This window comes from Chamaea fasciata, unplaced genomic scaffold (assembly GCF_029207755.1).
Source record: "Chamaea fasciata isolate MVZ Bird 193981 ecotype frontalis unplaced genomic scaffold, bChaFas1.0.hap1 SCAF_11, whole genome shotgun sequence".
NCBI classification, from domain to species: domain Eukaryota; kingdom Metazoa; phylum Chordata; class Aves; order Passeriformes; family Sylviidae; genus Chamaea; species Chamaea fasciata.
The window spans coordinates 23,791,690-23,806,367 of record NW_027094096.1 but is presented as its reverse complement, the minus strand read 5'-3'; the positions used below and the strand labels follow the sequence as shown (position 1 = coordinate 23,806,367).

Here is a 14,678-nt window from a genome sequence, read left to right as displayed (position 1 = left end):
GGAAGGGAAGGGAGGAAATTGAAGAGGCAACCAAAGGAGAACAGCAAAATAGGTCCAGCACATCAATGAGTCAATCCCAGCGATTTCTCTCTCGTAGAAGAGAAATCCCTCGTCCTGTTGCAGCAGTGGCTCTCTGAAATACCCCAGGACAGCTCTGGGGCTGTCCACGGGCACAGGTTCAAGAACGACCCACTCCTGCCATTTCACCCCACACCAAGCACACGAGGCATCCTGCAGGACAAAAACTCCCTTCCCAAAACTCACAGTGAGGTTTGCAACACAAAGCAGGTCTCTGGGGGTTTGTTCCCCCCACCTGATGATTAATCCTAGGAACTGGGGCCAACTCTGCTCCAAACTCAGCATCTCCCATTAACTGTGCTGAGATCTCCCGGTACTTGAGCTCTGTACAGGATCTCCAGCTTTGCAACACTCCCACAGGATTCCTGTCAAAAGGAAAGTCCTTCTCAGCTCCTTAGGATAGAGTGACATCTTGTGGTTTCTCCTTTTGTCCACCACTGACAAATAAAAATTAGCCAAAAGAGCCCTGACTAAGTTTGAGGTTTGTTTGTCTCTGGTATAACACCAAGATCTTATTTCCTTGAGGAATCTCACGTCCTTGATTCCCACACACTGACACAGAAGTTCACTCTGCCAGCATCAAGGCTTGTGGAAGAATGAAAATCCGGGCTTGGAACAGCAACAAACCCACTCTGACTCACACAACATGACAACTTCTGGTTGAACAGACTCTGCAAAACCCCTCAGGTGCTCAAGGTCACGCACAAGTGGGATCCTGGCAGTCAAATAAATCCATTTTCAGTAGAAGCACCACTGCTGAAAGGATTCTTGGGGAAAACATTTCCAAGGGCAGCTCTGGAAATGCTGGGCTCCTCGGACTCCAGCATTCCCCCCTGGACTCCAGGACATGTGCAAGGAGGAGGAGATGATCCCATTAGGAAACTGCACCTGCAGCTCTGTCCCACCATGGGTCACTTCATCAGCACAATTAGAGAAGTTTCAGTGATTTATTTGCTGACAGAGCCACCAAGACAAAACAGTTTTAAATTGAAGACTACACACCTGAACTCATAGATGAGTTACAACTGATAAACTCCTCCTACTAAAAAAAAAACCCCACCCAAAAAAACCCCAAAAAACAAACCCAAAAAACCCACAAACACCCCAACAAACAAACACCCCAACAAACAAGACAAAATGATTTTTCTAGTTTTGTAGTGAAGAAGCAGTAGCATCTTTGAAAGGAACATTATACAAAATCTGGAGTGAAAACCATCGTGGAACAGCATTCATATACCTATTAACTGGCAACAATACCTAAGATATTATTACTACTGAAAACTGTGGAAATAAATCAATTCAGGTTGTTGCAAATCAGGTAATTCTCAATTTTCAAGTAAAAAAAAAAAAAAGGTTATTTTGCATCTGTAAGGGCTGGGAGAGCAGCAAGTGAAATCACAAGTGTTTGCATTTCTGCTCCTGCTGGTTCTCCTATGTGCCCACTCAGGCAGTTCTGGGAATTTGATGTACAATCCGTGATTCTGCATCATTGCATTGTACTTTTGCTCAACCCAGCTGCAGGGGAATTCTGTGCATTTGCCTGATACCCTCCATAAACACTTCTGCCTGGCAGCTGTCCTTCCAAAATCCAAAGCTTTAGCTCAAATCTCTTTTCAGCCGTTCCCTTAGTAAGGAATATTTTTGTTGCAAGGAACTGATACAAAGAAAAGACAAAATTGGTCAGGAAGAACTTTTGATGGACTGAAAATAAACGTGACTGAAGGTTCCTCACGTCTTTCTCAGCCAGAGTGAACACCACAAAAATTTGCCTGAAAAAAAAAAGTTTAAAATGTTCAAAAGCTTAAAAAAACAAGCTCCTCTAAGATTAACCCCACAGGATATCCTCAGCATTTGGATAGACACGAGGGGATGTCCACGGAACTATTTAAATGTGAGGGACCGGCCCTTGTGTAACCCACATCAAAGCTCATTTTACCTGCAGTGAGACAGTTCTGCTCTTGGTGAAACCAGCCCCTGCTCCTTCTGAGCAGCACTCCCTTCTCCCTCCCCAGCACAACAGTTTGAGCCTACACAAAGCTAAAATTACCATTTTCATCTAAATTTGAATACAAAAGCTGTCTTACCAAGTCCAGACTATAATACAGAAAGGTAATGAGCACCAGCAACACACTTAGGAACCCCATTTGGGAAACAATTCAAGGAGGCAGGGCTGGAAATGTGTTCAAAAGGCTTTTCTTGAAGGGAGCATTCCCAGCCCATGTCCCGGTCTGACCTGCAGGAGCTGCACCAGCAGTAGAAAAGGAGTGAACAACGTGTCACATTTTGGAAGTTCTCCTTGCACGAATAACTTTGGGAGCAACATCTCCGCTGTTCTGAAGTGAGTGAATGCCAGGGAAGCCTGTGACTGCACTTCAGAAAAAAATCCATTTGTTCCCATAGAATTCCAAAGAGAAAACTCCTATTGACTGAGAAAAACCCATTTCTTATCCGAAAGTTTGTATTTATGATCTGTTTCAAAGGAGCTCCTCCCTCCTTTTCTCCCTCACCTTTTTAATAACCTCTGTTCTTTTTGTGTTTTGCACAATGAGGCAGGAAATAATTATATGTCTCTCTGCTGACAATGGGTACTGCTCTTCCTCTTCCAAATGGAAACAGCAACTCATTCCCCTGCTAATATTTACTTGTGCTGCATGTCATTCTCCTCTCTGTCAGTCTGTTCTCAAGAAAAAGTTAGGAAATGAAAAGGATAATGTTGTTCCTTTAGATATTTATGAACTGAACACTTTTAGACACTTAAAATTGAGTTGGGGTGGGTTTTTTTTAATTGGGTTTTTTTGAGAAAGAACATTCTGGAGCCCCGAAATGAGAGACTGAACTGCTGTGGGGGAGAAAAAACATGTCCACACGAATGGCATTACTAGTGAAGTCCTTTACTCGAGTCACACACAGAGCTTTCTACACTGACAGTCTGAGATATTCATGCGATCAGCTTTTATTGGCATCAACACTTAGGGGGTCAGTGGCAGAGTCACATGCAGGAGCATCCAGAAAAGCAGCACTTGAGAATCACGTGGGACAGTTCACACAAAGTCTACCACAGTCAGAGGATCAAATCCACTCAGCTCTGTTCCATTCCCTCTGATCAGGCAGTGCATCACAGGCTGTGATGTCCTGAAATCACAGTGTCCACATGTGCTTCTTCAGCTCTAGAAATGCCCACCAAGCTCTGCCATCTGCATTATTCAGAGCTGCACACACTCTGCTCCTGTCTCATTGATCAAGTCACTCTTTGGACTGTAAAAAAATTACAAATAATGGATTTGCAGTTTTCTGCTTTACAACTCACTAGAACAAGAAACAATTGTTGACATGTACACAACTTTATTTTAAGGACACAGCAATCACAATGACAGAAACAGAACCATTACTTTAATACTGTAAGCTTTCCTCTGGGAACTGACTTGCACACAGTTAGATCCGAAAGCGTTTCGAAACAGTATCTTGGGGGAAAACACAGCAAACCTTAAATATATTAACTTCAAACTTTATGTGCTTATCTCCTCCTTTTTGTAGCTGGTGGCAGTTAAAGCTTTTCAAAGTCGTGGCCACTCGAATTCATTGCCTCAGGGTGCATTACCCTTCCCATGAATAACACGGTACCTGTGGAGAAAAGTGGGGAAGGAGGAAGGGAGGGAAAGGTGTCAGAGGCAGAAGGAGAAGCTGAGGATTTAAGATGATGAATACCAACAACAACCTGCAGAGCAGGGCTGTGTGACTGTTACAGGAACAAATGGCTCAGAACACGGGAAATGGCTCAAGAGCCCTTTCTGAAGACAGAAACCAAACCTGAGCACTGGGGCTCGTCTGGAGAAGAAGGGCAACCGAGAGGATTTTTTTCAAAAGGTTTCGAACCTCAGATCTCTGGATTAGTAACAAGCTTTGAGGCTTTAGCTACAGTTGTTGGCAACTCCTCTTTCTACAGACAACAAGGGTTCTGCAATTTTAAGAACAGCCCCAAAGCCACCAAGTTCCACTCTGTCCTGATTTGAACTTTTCTTTTTGGGGGCAGATTTTTGGCTATTGAGTAGCAATAAAGGCCAGATACCCTCTTCCAGATATATCTTCTGTCTAATGTGTCTACAACAGTAAGAATATTCCATTTCATTACAGTTAAAGAACCCCTAAGAGTTGGTATCCTGCCTTGCTGGCCTGGTTTCAGCTGGGATGGAGTTCATTCTCCCGTGCTGTGCTGGAATGAAATCCCACCAGTGACTCTGCCTAACCAGACTGAACATCACTGCCACTGGTGACGGTTTAGTGAACACTGATCCTGTGGTGGGAGCACAAACACAGACCCATAAAAACCCTGTGGGGGCACAGCAATGTTTGATCACCCAGTCACATCCACATCATTGCAGCAAATCACAAATCTGAGCCTCAGGAACTACTTAATCCTTTGCCCCCTTTTGCTGGTGAGTGCTGCTCTCATCCCTCACCTGCCACGGAGCACTTGGAGAGCACCAGAGAATTATTCCCAGCTGTAATGTCCCTCCATTATGCAAATCATTTGGTACTGGGAACACATTTCCCTGGTCTGAGTGCAGCCAAGCTCTCAGGGAGTGCAATGATTACGGATACTCAGGGCAGTAACACACTGTTCTCACAGCAGAAATGGGGAATTTTTCTTTTCTGTGAGCTTTTTTCGGAGTTATGTCAGATTTCGGAGTTTTATTTGGAGAAAGATTCAGGGCCATGGAAAAGGTGAGTCTTTCAATATTGGGTATTTTAAAGCAAACTAAGGGAAATTCATAATACAAGCCAAATCCTCTGGTCAAAACATGGACTTTTCCTTTGACTGCTGGAGGATGTGCTGTGAAAAACTCAAGAGAAGTCTGCAACAATCTCACCTGTTCTTCTATTTCTGACCAAAAAGAAGAAGGGATGGTCCACTATGACTTGGGGATAGAGCACTGCCATTCTGCTGATGGCAATCATTCCTAGAGGAAACAGAACACAGGCAACTTGTCAAACAGCTCTTCCCCTTCTCCTGCTCTTCAGCAGAGACCTCAAGTCCCACAGTCAACACCAAAAAACAGCAGGAAAATATCCCCTGGAAAGGAAAGAGACCTGCAGAGTAATTGCCTATTCTGGCTTGAAGAATGATTAACAATGCAGAGTGTGCTGCAATTCCCCAGGCTGAGGGAGCAGCATATAAATTTGAAGATCCAGAACCTTCCGAGGAGTTACGAGTGCTGCTCACTCACAGGGGGAAGTGCACTGCATTAACCAAGCACTGCTGACCTGTTTTACACAGTGCACAGGGAAAGGGAACCTTTAATAACCAGGGAAAATATGCAAAAATTCAACAGGCTGATCCTGCAGCTTTTGGCTGGTGTTTTTACATACTGCAGAGCTGAAGGTAAAATTAACTGTGAAGCAGGCAGAATTTGGCCCTTTGTTGTTTTTATTTGGAGGTGCATCAATTTCTCCAGGATGTTATTACTAATTCCTAGTGTTTCATTTACTTCTAAATTTTCACTCCACTGTTCATAAAGACGGAAGCATGTGCACAGAGACAGTTGGGCACAACTGAACCCAGACCTGGCAAGTAAGTCTTCCTTTGCTCAAAGACTGGCAAAGCAGAGGCAGTGAGAAATCACCTAATGACGCATATGGGCAACAAATGAAACTTATTTTCATGTGACAATCGTGTAAACCAAGCAGCTGCCCCCAGCATTAACAGGGGACAGCTCTGCTTGTGCATTCAGCACTTCCCATCTTGTGTCTCTCGATGTGAGCTTGTTAAAATGCAGCTGCTACAACAACCCTCATCTCCTCCTAACTCCCCTGGATCAAATGCCCCTGACCACCTCAATTAGCAGGTGAAAAATGATGAATGCTCCTTTCCTCATGAAGGAAACAGAAATTGCAGTCTGTGCTCTGCTGACAATCAGAAAGAAAATAAAGAAGAGGTTTTTCACAGGAGGCTTCAAAAAAATGCCAACGCTTCTGACTTGCAGAATTCTCTGCTGCAAGCAGCACACTCTCCATGCTGTGTCTCCATGCTGCAATTCAGCTTTCCTGGCTGTACAGCAAACCAGTTGTAAAAAATTAATTAGCACAGAATACTCAGACATTTGATTTAATTCTGCTTTTCAGTCAGGTACCTGAGGCGGCAGCAGCTTCTGATCCTTCCTCATTAACTTCTAGAAATGCCTTGTGAAATGCCTTTGCAAGGTAAAGTTCCTTGTTATCTGCAGAGGAAAGGGGAACATATTTCAAGTGGCTCAACTACAAGACTGAAGCATTTAAAGAACCCTTCCCCAAACACTGCCAAAAACCCGACATTATCATCCACCTTCTACACCAGGCAGGGAAGGAGAAGAGTTTTCTTGCATTAAAACACCTTCTGCCAATCCCTTTGAACAGCACCATTGACCTCACTCAGATCTGTAGTGCTCTCCTACCCCACGGATGTTAAAACAGCTCAGGACTGCCCCGAGCTCAGTGTGGCAGAGAGGGCAAAAATAACCCTTGGAATCAAGATTTTAAATACAATCAGTGGGGAAAAAGATTATTACATTATAGGCTAATACTTAGACATAAAAAAATTCATTTCTGCACTAGGTACAACACAGACTTCCTCCAGGAAAACGAGGTCTATTCTTTATTCTTCTATTATATTTACAAGAAGTTGAAGATATTTATTGCAAGAACCACCACAGAGCTAGTTTTTTTCCAATCTTGTTTGTTTCCCATCCTTCTCTGTCACTATTTTAATTTCAGTCCAGGCTGCTCCTGCTGAAGTCAGGGAATTTTTCCCTGGTTTTTGTTGCGTGCTGAAGGATCAGCTCTACTGGAACACTCAGTAGCTGTAACACCAAAGCACCCAAAGCCACGAGGAGCAGCAGTTGGAAAAGTCTTCCCCCAGCAGATCTCATTTGCTGCTCTGTACACTCAGCACTGAATTAAACCTCCCAGTTCAGCTGCTGCACTCCAATCACACCAAACCCCCCCCAAACCATCCCCTCAGGGATTGTGTGCAATAAAACATGGATGAGGCTGCTCAAACTGGTTCCAGTTCCAGACTTCAGTCCCAACCCCTCAGCAGTGCTGTCCTGAAAGCTGGGATCGAGTTTCCACCCTGCTCCTTTAAAACATGGCACATGCAGCACTCACTTCCCTTAAACATTAAGCAAAAAAAAATCTCAAATCCAAATACATTTTAATGTTCAATCACAAGGCAACGCCCACTTAGCCCAATCACGTATTGCAATTAATTCTTTATTACTGCAGCACCGAAGCCTGATCCTGTGCTCTGTAATATTCACAGAAATACTCCCCACTTCCCCTCTCAGTGTCTTTCTTTTGCACAGTCTGGTGATGCTTCTGGAGCTCCAAGGTGTATTCCTGGTGAGAAATGGCACCTCAGAAGATTGCTCTCCACCTGACGGGCTCAGAGAGAGCACAAACATTACTAACATTTGCCATCAGCTATAGAAGGTTGCCTACTTGTGAATGCTTTAAACTCAACATTTAAGTTGACAGGAAGACAAAAAATGCCCCTGCAGCTGAGAGCAGTACACCCAGTTAGCCCAGCCCACTGCACCAGCTATGGAGTTGTTGTTTCACAAGAAGATACAAAAAGCCCTGTAGATGAAAACTGCAGCACAACTTACAAGAGAAAAATATCCTATACCCTAACCCAAGCTTCTATACACAGAGTGCCTTTATGCAGTGCAGTATAGAGAGTTCTGATTGCTCGGGAGCAATTCCATTTTTTTCAGTCCTGCCAATCTCAAGGAACACCCAGCAAAGATCCCTGTGGTTAAGTTTTTCATGAGAGAAGCACTTTCTATTTGTTTTCCATTTGTTGCCTTTCACTTCATTGGATATCTTTGTCCTTGGGTGATGAAAAGAGCAATTCCACGTCCCAAATTACCTTCTCTAGGTTCTTCTCTTTATATTGCCACTATCACATCCTTCTCATTCATCTCTCCCTGCAGTGAATGAATCCATTTTCCTAGGAAAGCATAATGTTGTCCCTGAGAGTTGAGGCAGCCTTTCCCTTGATCCACGCTGTGATTGTCACATCCCTGGCTGCAGTGTCCCCATCTCACACCCATCTCCTCAGGGTTATCCCTCACAGCTTCCACGGGGGACAAGGTGGGGCTCACCTGAGCACTCACCATCACTTCATTTCTCTCCAGGAGCTTCTCTGAACACGGATTTCCGTAAGAACCAACCTGACTTGGTTGTGAACACCTCAGGGAAGCCCCCCTGGGGATTTGGTGCCAGAGTTTCAGCTTTGTGCAGGCCCAGGGCTGACCCCTGGGGAGTGGGAGGGAGCTGGAGCTGCCCCCTAATGAACACGACTCTGCTGGCACCACACTCCATTTGTCACTACTCTCCATATGTCTGCAAACTCCCACTCAGCTGCCAACTGGCTGCTCTGCAAGTCTCATTTTTTTTAAAAAAAAAAATACCATGTGGGTTTATTGGCTCTTCTTGCTTAGGCTGTCCCAGAAAAATGATATGGATGTCAGTCAAGACTTCCAAGAGTTATTTACTGCACTGATACTCTTCTAACTACTTCAGATTGTGGAAGGAAGTCGCTGAGATCCCTCCATTGCTCACTGTCACCCAGGTCACCTTGCATTGAAAGCGGCTGCTTTTAAGGCTCTATAAAACAGGCAGAAATATTATAATCATTTGAAGGAGTTTTAGTATTGAAATTGGTTCAGTGCTAAGTCTTGAGTGGTGTTAAAACACTCAAGCAGCAGATTTACGTGATATGATAAAATCACTATGATAACATCTCAAAAGTCGTTTCAAGATTATTTTGGACCCCTGATGGAATCAGATGCAAGTAAACACTGTCACAGTCTTTTCTGCAAGCGAGAGTCAGAAAGCAGGAGAGCTGACAGCCCAACAGGAATGTCCTCCTACTCACCTGTGGCAATTGTCAAAGAACTTAATTTCTGCAAGGGAGTAACATTTGAAAAGTGCACCTGGATTAGCACTTTCTCTTTGGTTGCTCAGAATCCAGACATTCCAGAAGGTAAAGCTGGTTCCATTTTTCGGATTGAGGGGATACGGCAAAAAAAAACCAACTTCTGAATATTGAAAAATAATCCTGCAATTTGGTTTATATCCACACAGAATTTTGCTGAGCTCACCAATGTGATTGACAGGATTAGGGTCACTGCTGGAATTGCAGGAGACTTTCCCTGGCAGCAATGCCAGAGGCACAGGAAAGGAGGAGGAGAGGATTTTTAAACTCAACCAAAATCCTCAAAAATCTCTTAGATTTAATTTGATTTTTATCTTCCTAAATTAAGTGTCCAGGTAAGATTTTTTTTTGTTGAAATATCTGCATTTAAGGCCTCATGAAGTGCCAGATATTTCAGAGGGCTGACCCTGAGATGCACATAAACTTCCAACTTCCACTTCCCCGCTACCTGATGCCCCATTCAGGTGTCTGTAAAAGTCAGCTTCAAACAATTTGTCCTCAAGACTTGTTTTTCCCTTCCTCCATCCATATTTTAAATTCTGAAAATTAGAAAGAAGGAAAGTATTCTGTATTTTAGATTACTTAACACTTCATTTAGACAGCATTAACTGTGGGGTTTGCATTAAAGACATTACTTCAAAACCATTTTTTCCATGCTCAATTTACAAATAACCTTTTCATGCCCAGGTGGAACAACCTCTTTTCAGTGAAAAGCAATAAAGCTACAGTAAAACTCAAGAAATTTTCTCTATACACTGCTCTGTTCTTAAATAACAAGTAAATGTTTAAATGGCAGAGGAGTTAATTCAGTCATGCAGAACATGGTGTTTTGATTTGGTACAGTACAATTGTCAGAATTATTAAACTTTAAACAAATCATTAGTCACACGGATTAAGCCACAAGCACGTGATTCTTTTTGCCAACCTCTTGATAAATAGATGTCCCTGATACATAAATGATTTTTACATGGAACTAAATAAAAGCCAGGTGCTGCCTTTGTGGTTCCCTGGGCATTTTCCATTCTCCTAGGAGCTTTTTCTCAAGTAAATAATTTCCTATAAATAGACCAGAATTTAGTGGGAAGCTGACTTTTCATTGAGCTGGCAGAGAAATTGAAGGTGTTTTTCTTCAAAAGAATGCTATTTCTTTGAAAAGGGTTTTTTTCATTTATTTGAAACTCTTTTCATATTAGCTAAAGCCAGCTTTTCACCCAGTTTCACTGGGAAAGTGAAAGTGGCAAACCAGAGGAATAAACTACGTGATACACTATAAAGAACATTTCAAACTTGGCAAAAATGAAGGGATATGAACGTCACAAATATTCCTCTGTGCATGTGAGAGGAAGGAAGTGGAAACACTGGTAATAAAGGCAAACCCAAGGCACACAGGTGTGATTGTCCCATGGTCAGACAATGGGGAACAGGGATTTCCCACCAGCTAAAGACCTACCTGGATGACTGGGGAGTAACAAGTGGAGCTAAAAAACCCCAAAATCATTCAGGTGGCAGTGAGGAACTTCAACACAGAGAAGCTGTGGCTGCCCCATCCCTGGCAGTGCCCAAGGCCAGGCTGGGCAGGGCTTGGAGCAACCCAGGATAGTGGAATGTGATGTTCTTAAAGGTCTCTTCCAACCCAAACCATTCTGTGACCCTGTGAACAGCTTTCGGAGGTATCAAAAGCATAAATATCTCATTTCCACAGGGGTTTTTAAAGGTATTGGATATTTCAACTTCTGTTGAATGCAGGTGGCATTTGTGACTAAATTGCTTTTATCTCCCAACTCTTCCTTCCCGTGCTGCTTCCAGGTATCTGGGGAGAGGAATTAATTGTGCAGCAGCTTAATGCTCCTCATGCTGGGAACAAACAGCACCGGGGACACATTTTGATCCCCCTGGGGTGTGGATCCCATCTGCCAGCCAGGCACTGCAGCCATGCACTGCTCCAGTGTGCATCTGCCTCTTGCAGGGATCACACTTTGTCTCCATTTCTAATGAGACCCAGTTCTGAAACACTCAGAGTGAACTTTCCCCAGGTGAAAAATGTGTTTTCTCATGTGCCTTGAGAGACAGGACAAGAAGTTCTTACCAGACATGGCAGTGAGGTCAGCACTGCTGCTGAACAGCTCTGTAATTCCCAGACCTCTCCAGACATCCTTCAGATCAATTTCCTGTTCTACTGAGAACCTGGAGAACGAGAGAGAAAATTACAAAAAGCCAGATGTAAGCACTACTTACTGTTATTAGAAGATTAAATTTTCTAGGTGAAAACACCAAGATAAATAATGCAAAGTAGGAGATCCGGGGCTGGTGACACCTTCCAAAAAATGCTTATGAACAAATGAGTTTACTCACAGCTGGATTTTTTTTTTTTTAATACAGAAGCAATCAAAAATATGCTAATGGTATGTGCAGCCCCTGCCCATAAAACTGCAGTGCAAAATTATGCAGCAGCTAATGGAAACGCTTACTTTTTACACAAGAGGTTTTCTCTAAAACCTGAATTTAATTGTGCAGATACTAGAACAGAATAGCAAATGAGGCAAAGGACAGCAGAACTTCCCAGAGAGCTGCTGGCAAAGGAGGAGTAAGAAAGATACTCCATTTTTACTTTGATGCTATAAGAAAGACCAGCCATGAATATGAATATAAAGCATTTCTGATTCAGCTCCTAATGAGTGTGGTGGCACAATTGTAATTGGGTTTTGATTGTGAGTAAAGAGCAGGGAAAACAAATCGTTGTTAGTTTAAATGCACTGAGTGTAACCTGGCAAAAGCCCTGTTCTAGGCTGGAAGGACAAACTGAGATCTATCCTGAGGGCAAAATTTTGGGCAAAAGCTTGTTCCATTTACACACTGATTTTCAAACGCTGCAAAAAGCTATGCCTGGTGTCAGTAAAACAAAAAACAGAAAGACCTTTATGCATGGACAGCTGGAGAAACACAGAAATATGGCAGAAAAATATTAGTAATGGCAGCCCCAAGCAGCAAATAGCAGATGTCAACAGACAAACACAGGAGAGTGACTACCACTGCTTGTGTGGGGCGACTTCTGGGTGCTCTGGAGAATGAGCAGATGAATTATTAGTGATTTATGATTTGCTGGCAGTGGCTGGGTGGAACTGTCCAACACAAAGCATGGGCTGTAGGAAACTGTTCTGGTTTCTGCAGCCACTGACACAGCCACAGCTCAGTCCCTGGGGATGGGGCAAAGAAGGGCTAGAACCAAATAAATGTGCTTCTGTGCAATCTGCTTTTTGGGGGATGAAACTCCCCAAAGCAGTGCTAGAACCAAATAAATGTGCTTCTGTGCAATCTGCTTTTTTTTTGGGATTAAACTCCCCAAGTCCATGGAAGAACAACATGTTCTTTTCAGGGGAAAGTCTGGCCCAGAGCTGTGGGCAGGGCACAGCTGACGAAGAGCTGAGATGTCCAACACCTTGGCAAGCACCAGCCTTGGCAGCTTGAAAAGGAATCATCCGGACATCAAACAGAGCTGGGTAAGAGTCAAGTGGATCTTCCTCACTTGCACAAACCTGAAAAAAATCCAGTACATAATCTACTGTCATAATGGACTTAGAAACGCCACTAGAAGCCAAAAATCTGGGGTGGGATGGATATCATCCAGAATTCTCGTTATCCAGAGAAGAATTTTAGGACTTGAAATAGGATCTGGAGATAGCTCAGGACCGATGAATCACTGCTGGAATCATGTTCATGCACCCTGTCCAGACCAATTCCAGGGCATGCACAGAATAAAAACCACAGGAACTGAGTCTTGTGGTTTTCTTGCCTTGGAAATTCTCAAAAGAATCAAGAGACCAACAAAAATTCAAGTACTGAAGAAGCTGCAGTAGTGTTCTGGTGTTCAAGGTGCTCTGGCAGATTCTGCCTCAGTTACTGTGGTAACAAGCCTACAAGTTTCTCATTCAATCAAATCTCCCCTGACCTTTAGGCTCCAACTCTAAAACCAGTTTTACTCTCACAACACACTTGTAAAACATGTCCAGATCTACTTTAGAGACTTTTCTAAAAACCCTAAAAAAGATGAACTGAGACTTGATTCCCAATGCTAGAGTTAGTACAGCCCAGTCCACAGGTCCTGTCTGTGCACATGAAAGAAGTCCACAGGAAATAAACTCAGAAATATTTCCTTCTGCATTATATTTACATTAAAACATTTTGAAAACCACTGTACCTACTTTACAGAGAATGCAAATGAATGTTAAAATGCATCTTATAAAAACTTCAGTGCTGTTTCCCCTTTTGGTTTTTTATTTCACCCCAATACTAAATGCATCAAGCTTTCAACACAATTTATGTAGGAGCCAGCAGTGCCAAATTAGCAAGGAATATCAGGATAAGAATGTAGCAAGTAAAGTCTGCACAGGAAGTAAACTTTGAGGTAAAAAATAAGAAAAATAACTGCAAAAAAAGGCATCTTTTAGGTAAAAAAAAAAAAAAAAAACTGCAGAAAAGCATCTTCTAGGTAAAAAGAAAAAAAAAAACCTGCATAAAAACATCTTTTAGGTAAGAAAGAAGAAAAATAACAGCATAAAAGCATCTTTTTCCAACTGCAGAGTATCAGAGCAAGACAGGAATGGAAATCAGGTGGGTTTCAGTCTCTGGGCCATTAGACAGCAAACACACATCTGCTCAGCAATGCAATGTGACCCAGAAAGCAGCTGGGGCACAGGATGCTCCTGCACACTGAGCAAGGGGCAGGCTCAGGAGAGGTTTGGGGCAAAGATAAACCTGGGAGGCCTCACTGAACGTGGATCTGAGGAAATCTGAGGGATTTGTGATAATGCCAGAGGATGCCTGGGGGAAGGACAGCAGCAGCCACTGGAGACTGAGGCTCCATCCCTGCCTGGAACCCCTGGAAAGGCAAATCCTGAGCAGGTGGGTGAGTGAGGGGCTGCCCAGCATCTACACAGGTGAGTTCCTGCTTTTTACGACCAAAAAACCAACCCAAAATCCCACAGCAGCTGGACAAATATCAAATGACGCCTTTACAAAAATCAACCTAATGAATTTTCCCTTCTTGGAGTTTTATCTTGTGGTAAAATCCCTCTCCAAACAGATCTCCCCCCTTTCCTCACATGCTCTGAAAAGCAGTGAGAGTTCCAGATCAATCCTTAATCAGATTTCCAATATTTTAGCTGACATCAGGACCAACCTTTTCTCAAAAGTAACAGGGCAGCTTCACACTCTGCAATTTCATTTCAGGCTCTGCAGTTTGACATAAACATTCAGCAGGAGTTACCCCTCAGTCAGATTTGGATTTCTGGGCACTCCTTACAGACAGTGAGGATGGCATTCCAAATCAAGGCTGACAGCCCAGAGCACAGAACTGACATCCCATCTCATTTCCCTGACTTTGGGAATGCTGAGCTCCATTGATACTACCCCTGACGCTTGGGTTATTTGCACTGTTTGTTGCACATAATGAACCAGATGGTAGTTTTTGATTTGCCCCAAAATCTTTTGGGTGCTCCCGCTGCTAAAAATACTCTGGGAAACTGATTTAAACACTTCAGTGTCAAAAATCATGGAATAGTAGCAACTGAGAGCTCTAAAAACCACAAAGAGAAGTCTGAGAAACAGACACTGAAGAGAAGATTGAGAA

General features: G+C 43.2%; 1 protein-coding gene across 1 annotated transcript in view; it reads right to left on the bottom strand.

The window, feature by feature from the left end:
- Positions 1 to 2,948: 2,948 nt before the first annotated feature.
- The window catches only part of SERPINI1 (serpin family I member 1), a 43,677-nt gene continuing 31,947 nt past the window's right edge, over positions 2,949 to 14,678 (bottom strand). Inside the window, exons 6-9 of the mRNA XM_066193701.1 lie at positions 11,139 to 11,236; positions 6,207 to 6,293; positions 4,947 to 5,036; positions 2,949 to 3,699 (exon numbers count right to left, since the gene is read on the bottom strand). Coding sequence (XP_066049798.1) covers positions 3,623 to 3,699; positions 4,947 to 5,036; positions 6,207 to 6,293; positions 11,139 to 11,236 — 352 coding nt within the window. The 3' untranslated portion in view covers positions 2,949 to 3,622. The remainder of the gene's footprint in view (positions 3,700 to 4,946; positions 5,037 to 6,206; positions 6,294 to 11,138; positions 11,237 to 14,678) is intronic.